Source organism: Phoenix dactylifera, unplaced genomic scaffold (assembly GCF_009389715.1).
Source record: "Phoenix dactylifera cultivar Barhee BC4 unplaced genomic scaffold, palm_55x_up_171113_PBpolish2nd_filt_p 000804F, whole genome shotgun sequence".
In the NCBI taxonomy this organism is placed as follows: Eukaryota; Viridiplantae; Streptophyta; class Magnoliopsida; order Arecales; family Arecaceae; genus Phoenix; species Phoenix dactylifera.
In genome coordinates, this window is record NW_024068171.1 from 136,301 (window position 1) to 145,875 (window position 9,575).

Sequence of the window (9,575 nt, forward strand, 5' to 3'; positions counted from 1 at the left end):
GCGATGGGGTTGCAGCAAAAGGGCTCCCAAGAAAAGAAAAACAAATAATACTCGAGAGAGAGAGAGAGAGAGAGAGAGAGAGAGGTTGTACATGAAAGACGGTAGGTACATGGATTCCCGGCACCGTTCTGTCCAAAAGTTTGAAAGGCTGGAAGTTCCGTCGCTTCCTTACCAAAAATAAGTTTATATATAAGTTTTATAAAAATCACCGCCATCGCTCACCTCGACTGGGCATCAACCCAGCAGAATGATCGATGCCGAGAAAATTTGTTGAATTACGATGGTTGCAGCTCGTATCGTATGAATAGCCGGTGATAATGTCCGCAGCCAAACAGACGAGCACTCCGGCCTAATTTGCCTCACGATTCGCACATTTCATGATGGAATCGCGGACTCGGGAGCGAGGACCGTCCATGGCGCGCGTCACGACCCGGGCCCGATCATGCAACTAACCGGGTTCCGACACGGCGGCAGAAGACGGCCGGTAACCGTCCGATAAGCGGGAGGCCAGCTTATCGACCGATTCCAGGTTGGGTGGAGTCACGCATGTGGTCAGGACTCAAGGTCCAAGTTAATGGGCCCGAAAACCGTTTGCCGGAGAGCACAAAAACGAAGGGCTGCGGCTTTCCGCTGCTAATCACGTTAATTAAACTGGGGCATTGTATTATAATAATTACATGCTATTATTCATTCATATCAACATCAAGGAAGAAAGGCGTCGGCTCTTCCATCTTCTTTTCTTTATTTTATCACTCTGGTGCGAAAAATGCAAACCGCTCCCGTTCTGTCTCCCTCCTTCTTCTTTCCCTTTTCTTTTTATCCATAAATAAACCAAATTCCGAAAATATCTAAATCGCGGTCGCTTCGATCACGATCTCTCGGGCGGCGTCGATGGAGGAAATGTATGGGATGCACTTCGTGGCGGCGGCGGGAGGCGGGCTGGTGTCGGCGGAGGAGCTTCAGTGCTTGCTGGCGGCCGCCGGGGACAGGGCGCCGCCGGCGATCGCGGAGGAAGGAGGGCAGGAGATGGCGGGGGACATGAAGGCGCGGATCGCTTCCCACCCCCGTTATCCCAAACTCCTCGAGGCCTATATAAGTTGCCAAAAGGTAGTCTTCTTCGCCAAGAGATTCAAAAGGAGGGAAAACAAGGATCCGTTTCTTCTTTGCTTGAGTATATATCCAGAAACTGTCGTCACACATCCTTTCCTTTCTTATTGGCTGTCTTCTAACCTTTTCGTTTTTTCCCCGCCTTCGATCTTCGATCAGAGACTTTTCCCTGACTCTTTTGCACCTCTGGATTAATTAGGGTTCTCGGTATTCTCCGGTCTATTGTTTTTCGAAAACAAACAGAAAGAGGACGAAAATAAAGTTATTATATTCCATCTTTTTTTGCTTTATTTTCATTTTTTTAAAAATTTTTCTCTTCTGATCGGACTTGTTTTCTGCATCTTCCACGATAAAAAGGAGAGAAGAGTTCATGATGTGTGTGTGTGTGTGTGTTTTTATACTTATATTCTCTCTGAATCAGAATTGTGATTGTCCTGCTCGATTCTTGTGGGACGATGGAGAAACTCAGTTGCTATTTCTCTCTGCAGCCACTGCCTCACTATCTTTTCCATGCTATGTACATGTACGTATACAGGTGGGAGCGCCTCCGGAAATCGCGTCTCTCCTGGACGAGATTCGGCGGGCGAACGACACCGCCAAGCGGAATGCCGTCTCGAGCCTCCTCGGAGCCGATCCCGAGCTCGACGAGTTCATGGTCTCTTCTTCTCTCCTTCTCCGAACCATCTTCCCCTACAAGATATATAGGGATGATCAATTCATAGGATATGACCATACATATTTTATAAAATCCTCCAGGAGACGTTCTGCGACGTGTTGGTAAAGTACCGGTCGGACCTGTCCCGGCCGTTCGACCAGGCCATCACCTTCCTCCACACCGTCGAGCGCCAGCTCTCCGACCTCGGCAAGCCTTCGACAAGCACCTCCCTGCCCTACGTCTCCGGTACCACCCCAGGAAACCCTACTGCCTCCCTCTCTCTCTCTCTCTCTCTCTCTCTCTCTCTCTCTCTCTCTCTCTCTCTCTCTCTCTCTCTCTGTGTGTGTGTGTGTGTGTGTGTGGGCGCGCGCGCGCGCGCATATGTGTCTGTGTGTTTGTTTTGTTTATTTTGCTCGGAGAAATGATCGAGCATCATAGCTTCCGTGGTGCATGCCAGAACGAGCTTGCGCACGTTAGCAAAAAAGCAGGGAAGGCCAGAAAGACGCAGGACGGAGTCGGGGGAGAGAAGAGAACGTGGGAAGTTGGGGTGGTCATGGCCGCCCCCGCTGCCGGCGGGCCTGGGTTTTGGGTCGGGTGAGACGGTTTTCATGGAGTTCCTTCTTTCCTTTTAATTGACCAAAAAATAGTAAAAGAAAAAAAAGAAAAAACAAGAAGGGAACGAACGAACGAAAGAAAGAATAGTCAGAGGGACGTGTCGGCTGGCTGTGGTTATAGTAGTTTCAACAAGTGGGGATCTCTCAAGTCTGAAATCTCTCCCGTGTTCCTCGCTTTCACCCCCACCTGTGGGAGTCCCCGTTTCCCTCACTGCCTGCATTGCTGCCTTCCACTTCTTTTCACCCTTCTCCTTTGCTTTGTCAGTATCGCTTTTCCTCAAAATACATACCTGCAAAGAGAGCCTGTGGTTCCATATTTTTCCTTTCTATTTTCCCCCTCTCTGGATATTTTCATACATAGGTTCCGTTGGAGTATTTGTTTTCTACTCCGATCTATTATGCAAGGTCTTCTATAAAGAGTTCGGTTTTGCCTAGGGAACAAAGGGGGTTCTTCTCCTAGTTCCGAGTTTCAACGGATTACGTCGATGTAGGGATGATGATGCCTTTGCCTGGACGTCGCGTTGGAAATTGGGGCAATGGGATCCTCGGGAAGGTGCCATCTTCCCGAGATTAATCGGCGAAGGATCGACCATCATATTCATCTATGGGCTGCAGTTAGCAAACCAAGCATCATATAGTATTTCTTCGATGAAGGCAAGAACCTCCTAGGAAGTCGTCCAATCTTCTAATTGCAATCTATTTTAACTTCCTTCGTGAATACCGGCATGGCGACAATTGCGTTAATAACACGACGCTCCAATACGGGTAGGTGGCTTTGGTTGCGCTCGTGGTCGCGAAGCGCATTACTTCACCCGGAATTGTCTTGTCTTAAGTACTACTTTGCTGCTCGACAGACTTGCATCTTTGGCCTGGGTTGGTTTTGAATCAGCTGGATTAGTTCGAACTGCTGCTGCTTTCTCGGAAAGAGCCATGGGTGACGAGTTGGAGTCTCGGTCTAAACTATCATATGCTTATTTTGCATTACCAAGGCTCGAGTACGAAGACAGATAATCAAATCTCTGATGCTCATCGCGCGGGTGGTGAGTTGTTTATTGCTAACCGAATTTTTGTCGCTGTCTTATGCAATATTTTTTTCCCCTTCCGTCTGCCATGCTTTTAGACCAGTCCTCCTTCAGCAGAGTTGTTTCTTTTAATTATTTTCTTGCCTCATGGTGATGCTTTCGCTAAGCCATTGCCTCCGGTGAATGGTTCTGTGTGGTTCGTGCAGTCGATGCTCTTCCATGTGGTGGGTAAATGTAGACGGAAAAATTGAAAACAAAACCACCTTTTCCTGCTGCCCTGCCTTTAGGTCTGGTACGCCCCGTTGTGCTTGTCTATAGTTGTTTGCCTAGACTCCCCCGACCCCGTTGTGCTTGTCTATAGTTGTTTCCCCCCCACTCCTTATTATCAGGGAATACGTACTGACTGGGAATGCTAAATTATCAGCAAAAAAAAAAAGCCTTCATGGAATCAAAAGATGTATTGCTTTGCTGCCTAAATTTTTTGATTTGATCACTCATATAACTTTTGGTGCGTTTGATAATTGCGATGTTCCAGACTTTTTTATGTGCAAGTTTCGTGCCACACGGGTGCCCCAGCTAATAAGATCGTACAAATGCTGGAAATTTCAGGTGGGTCGCTGCAGGTTTGGTCTGGTTCAGTTTTCTTAGTATACATTTCCTGTAGAAGGATGGTACTTTACGAAGTCTAGTTGTCTGAATCAAGACAGAGACTGGTTGAACCTATGAAAAATAGGTTCTATGCTAAAGCTAAAAAAAAAAAAAAGAATAGGTTCTATAGGAAGTGCGATGTCATAAACAGCAAACATGTCAAGCATTTAAATGTTGCCGCCAATGGATATTTCATGTTTCTGCGACTTTCTAATCTGTCATTTTCTATTTTATCGTCGCGGATTTTTTTTGCATTGTATCTATCTCAGATTAAAGAAGAAAGATATAAATTCTAATCAGAAAAAAAAGAAGTTACTGATAAAAAAATTAAAAATAAAATTTATGTAGAAGTCAGAATAAAATTTATGTAGAAGTCAAAGTCTGGTTTTTGTCCGGCTTTGAAAATTTGTACTTTCTTTTAATTAGGAGGAATCCAACCAAATTTTGGTCGGATTTGACTAGCTCAAAAATAGTAGAAAATTTGTTATAAAGTTATATGATACGTTAAAAATTTTGATCTCTTCTGATCAGAAAGAAAATCCGGCATAATTTAAAAAGTTATATCTTTATAAAATAGTAGAAAATTTGTTTTTTTTTTAACTAAAGGAATCTGATTCAAATAAAGAGAATCTCACTAGTTTAAGCAGAAAGTATATGCTATATATGGTTTTGGAAAAGAAGAACAAAGGGAGTTGAATGGAAAAACATAGACTCTACTTTCGATACTCTAGAATCCCAACAAGTGGATTAAAAGCAAAGAACTAAACCTTATTTTCTACCTATGATGTGTACCGCAATATATGGATCATAAACAAGCAATAAAAGCAAATGACTTGTAGGTCTGCTTTCGAAAATTGTTATTGTCATTTTATTCGAGAGAATCAAGTTTAAGAGATTGAAGGAATACCTTTTTTCTCCCCAGTAGGATCAGGTAACCACCATCTGGTTTTTGTTTTTGTTTTTTTTAATGGTTAGAATTTTCATTGGACGGGTAAACTGGGGCTAGCCCCCATGACAATACACGTTTCCTTAGCAATGAGATGTCCTAGGTTCCATGTTTGGGCTGGTGTGCCCAGGTAACTGTAGTGGAGGCGGGTTCTCTCTCGCTCGCTTGCTCGCTCGCCAAGTTCTTGGTTGTTGTAGGAGTGATCGGTTGCTTGCTGAAGTGGTGGTTGGTTTTACCTAGCTTTTCAATAGGCCTATCAAAGAGCTAGCTTGTCGATTTTGAAATACGTTCTTAGCAATAGATTGGCAATGAAAAGAACACGGAAGATCGAGATAATGATAAAAAGGCACTATAGTTCATGATGCTGCAACTTCTGTATCTAGTTCCCCGGTGAGAAAATCATCTCTTTCTAGTCTGGCTGACCTAATAGATTTGTTTCTCGTGTGGATTTGCATCAGTTACAGGCTGTGCGAGTCATGGTCTTGTCTCTGATAAAACGAAACCAAGCTAGGTGCTCGGTGCGGCTAGGTGGGCGGGGCTGGTTCTCCTATATATTCTGAACTGACGCGTTCTCTTGAAATTCTCTTGCATCTCTGTCTGTGCTGCGTGCATACATCCCATGGTCGTTTTGTCATGTTACTTTGCCTCCATAGTTCATGTTGGCATCTAATTTTCTTCAGGGTTATGGTGCACCGGATTTCTCATGTTTGCGTCCTTTCCATGTCCAGCTCATTATTTCATAGAATGCTCTTTGAATGTAATTTAGTTTAAGGTAGCTACAAAACTACAATATGGTTTTGCTTTCTCGGGGATTGGTTTCAGTCGACACGAGCATGAATCATCTAGGCACTGCAGCTTCCCCATGGCTGGGTAGTCCGAACGTAAGCTGTATCGATTAATCTAGGAAGGCTTTAACGAATTTTTTACGAATATTTTGTGTGTTGGACAAGAAATATACTTGCGCTTCAGTCTGCGGGCATTATTCACATTGCCATTTGGCCGGTGCCATATTATCCATCATGTTTGCCATTTAAGAATTATTTGCTGGTCGTATTAGCGTTATTTGGGGTTACCTTCCTTTACCTCTCCATCCGTGTTTTCTTATAAACTCTTCAAAAATAGATAATTTATGATTATTTTTTAATATTCTATATTAATTTCTTTGCAAATAATTGTTTTTTTTTATTTTTTTAATACAAATCCGATCCTACCCAGATCTTTAATTAGGTTAGTCTTCATGCTTGTTCAATAAATATATCTTAGCTCTCTTAGCTATGTGTGCATCATGTGTGTGATCTAGATAGTAGATTATGTTTTTGTCCATATAGAATTAATGTTAGTTTTTATTACTAAATTTAACTAAAAATCCGGTTTACTTCTGAATGACATCCTATTTATATCTAGATTTAGATAGAAGAAATATGGATATAACTATGGATGTCTTGTATTGTATCTATTTAAAGTAAATATGAATAGAGTTTATATTGAATTTACATCTGTATTAATTTTGAAAAATTATTGATAGTAATGATAGTATTTATTTATATCTGTATCCATTCATCGAAAATATATGGATACAAGCCGATTTTTAGCTTTATCGTTTGCAGTAGCGCTTATGTTCTCACGTGCTGTTCGTCGTGATCTAACGAAGCATTAATAGTTTGTTCCGGAGCTATGTGCGGTGCCGGTGGGAAATTAAGAGAGTGCACGATGGTGGTGGGGGAGGCCTCCGCAATTCTCGCCGGTCCTCTCCTTGACCGTGGGGCGCCCTGGCCCCTCCTGCCCGTTAAATTAAGTCTGCCGTGCCCATTAAATTCCTCGTTCGCATTGGCGTGGAGGCTGTTATAGTGCCTCTATATCTTAATTTCTTTGGTTCTGATCTCTCAGAGCCGTCGGTGCTGCATCCAGAGAATTCTATTATTAGATTTGTGTTGCGTTCGCTCTCTCTCTCTCTCTGAGGTGGACTGTCTAAGTATACCAGATTATGCGCGTCGAAATAATATTCTAGATAGGAAGCATTATTGACGCAAGGTATATTCTGATCTAATGCTCTTTCATATCTTAAACGAAAATTGTATCTGATGGCTTGATCTGCGCGCGTTGGTCCGGTTAAGAGGTGCATTCTGAAAGACCGGAAATAATTTCATAATTATTGATGAGTAATAATGGTAGGTTTTGTGATAAATTTGCTTTAATTAATTAATCTCCAGAAAGAGTTTTTTTCTTTCACGTGCGCAAGTTTTGTTGATATGGGCGCTTATGTTTGGATGGCATGTTTAAAAGTGCGTATTTTTTATAAGAGCAAACTATTCTTCACAGGGAGTGTTTTCTTATGAGACACTCACAGATAGAGAAATAGGTGAAGGGAGATACGCGATCATTAATTTCAATATGGAAGCTCTTGGCAGATGCTAGGAGACTTGCTCGAAGGGTTTTTCCATAAATGAGAGAGATTGATGTTTTATTCATATGGATCGCTGAAAATCAAAAGAAACCGGACACTGGAGAGGGACGAATGCCAGCACCGCCGCAAAAAAAAAAAAAGAAGAGGGATACAGATGAGTGTTTGCGGTGGATTCTGTCCGAGGTACGCGCTCCAATTATGGGGACCGACTATGGATGCACTATTATCTGTTTCGTACGTGGAGAGATAACATCGACAGATTTGTTTAATTTTTGCTACTTTGATGGTGGGAAAGAGTGAGGGAGGGTTCGGTGGCTGGATTGAGTGAGGTGGAGGGTTTCTCATATACCGCTTTCAAAACTCAAGGATCTGAATCCATAGTCGATCTTATATGTACAAGCGTACGTGCAGCCAAGCCAAAGATTGCCCCTCCAAACAAGTTGTTTTTCAGTTCCAAAGTCGATCTTATATATGTGTGCTTCTGTATTCAGCTGAATTGCTTCTTTTTGCATCTCATGTCGACCTAGACGATTCTTTCTTTGCCATGCTAAGCAAGTAATGTGTCTCATCCGAACAGACGAGACTGCTGGATCATCGGAGGAGGAATTCAATGGAGGGGAAGTAGAGGTTCAGGAGTTACAGTCAAAAAGTGAAGATAGAGATCTCAAGGACAAGCTTCTTCGCAAATACAGCGGTTATCTAGGCAGCTTGAAGCGGGAGTTCTCAAAGAAGAAGAAGAAAGGAAAGCTACCAAAGGAGGCACGGCGGAAGCTGCTTGACTGGTGGGAAGCGCACTACAAATGGCCATACCCAACAGTAAGTATGAGCATCTTCTTGTCAAGCACTGAAACTGAGACTGCTTAAAAACATACCTGTGGTGCAATATGGCCGTCACCAAGGAGTTGTGATGAGAAATAGGGTAACCAGCTCGCATATTTCCGAGAATATGCGGGGCCTATATGTTTAACATAATGTTGAGTTAAATATATAAGTCCTGCATATTTCTGCGGGCTTTGTTCTAAAAAAATGTGCGGCCATGTTGGAGTGCAACAGATTGGCTATTGCCAAATTTAACATGTGAAAGTACCAAAGAATTGTATCTATCGAAGCAAGGGCAATAAACTAGTTTGATCTGTTTTGCTTATAAAATTCAGGAAGCTGATAAGATTGCGCTGGCCGAATCAACGGGACTGGACCCGAAGCAGATAAATAACTGGTTCATAAATCAGCGGAAGAGACACTGGAGACCGTCTGAGAACATGCCGTTTGGTGTCATGGAAAGCCTCCCTGCACCCTTCTATGTGGATGACTGAGGCCATGTCGACTGAAAGAAAAACTGAGGTGCTTGACTCGCAACTCCACTAATTTCTCGCCGGGGATGATGTCAAGGTGGCACCATCCTCGATGATGTAATTAATGATTCCCAAAGACAATTATATATTTGACGGGGACGTTGCAACTGCATTGCAGGTTTGATTAAGATATTATATATTGATCCCAACTGGCTTAATCGCCCCTATTTTTCAGTGTTTAATATCCTCGAACCTGCCTATGGTTTGGAGGGGTCTATTGTTCTGCAGTCTCGTCTAATATTCTGGACGTTTTTCTCTTCTGATTGTCTAATTTTTGGGTATATTGTTCGCTCGTTACGCACATCAGTCAGCTCTCTGGGGTGTTATTCCACTCATTTTGAACTTAGACGGCTCTTTCAATAGGCAGCGCAGGTCCTATAAATTGGGGATATTACTATTAGTTGATTTTCTAAATTTCAGTAGACGCCTGTCGATTATTAAAGCAGCATTCGTTGAGTTGGCAGAATTCGAATTGTTGTAGCATCATCTAATCATGCTACCTCGCCCGCTTTCTCAAACCGGAAATGCAAGCGCGTCCTCGAAGGTCCTGACGCGTCTTTGAAGATGATATGAGCCGAGAGCTGATGTAACGTCTCACTAATTTCGTTCGTGCATCGACAATGCTATCACTGTCCGCGTGCATGCGGTGGACAAGCATCACTTAACTCGTATTATTATTATTATTATTATTATTATTATTATTATTATTATTATTATTATAAGAGAGAAAAGAATATGTGATTGATAATTGCATCGCGTCGTAAAATGAAGGGAAAAGTAATTATACTAGATTTTAGTGGTGGAAGTGGGGCCGTTTAATTTCTTCG

At 42.7% G+C, this 9,575-nt stretch overlaps 1 protein-coding gene across 1 annotated transcript; it reads left to right on the plus strand.

Moving 5' to 3' along the window:
• Positions 1-699: 699 nt before the first annotated feature.
• Positions 700-8,930, plus strand: LOC103703804 (homeobox protein knotted-1-like 6). The gene is made up of 5 exons (XM_008786794.4): positions 700-1,107; positions 1,643-1,762; positions 1,864-2,008; positions 7,974-8,212; positions 8,551-8,930. Exons 1-5 carry the CDS (start codon positions 892-894, stop codon positions 8,707-8,709), a joined length of 879 nt encoding a protein of 292 aa, XP_008785016.2. The 5' UTR covers positions 700-891; the 3' UTR covers positions 8,710-8,930.
• The last annotated feature ends 645 nt before the right edge of the window (positions 8,931-9,575 follow it).

Bases quoted from the DNA above. Each gene is read 5' to 3' on its own strand.
- LOC103703804 (XM_008786794.4), top strand. From the start codon at position 892: ATGGAGGAAATGTATGGGATGCACTTCGTGGCGGCGGCGGGAGGCGGG. The intron at 1,108-1,642 runs GTAGTCTTCTTC...GTACGTATACAG, and splicing joins CCTATATAAGTTGCCAAAAG to GTGGGAGCGCCTCCGGAAAT. The intron at 2,009-7,973 runs GTACCACCCCAG...TCATCCGAACAG, and splicing joins CTCCCTGCCCTACGTCTCCG to ACGAGACTGCTGGATCATCG.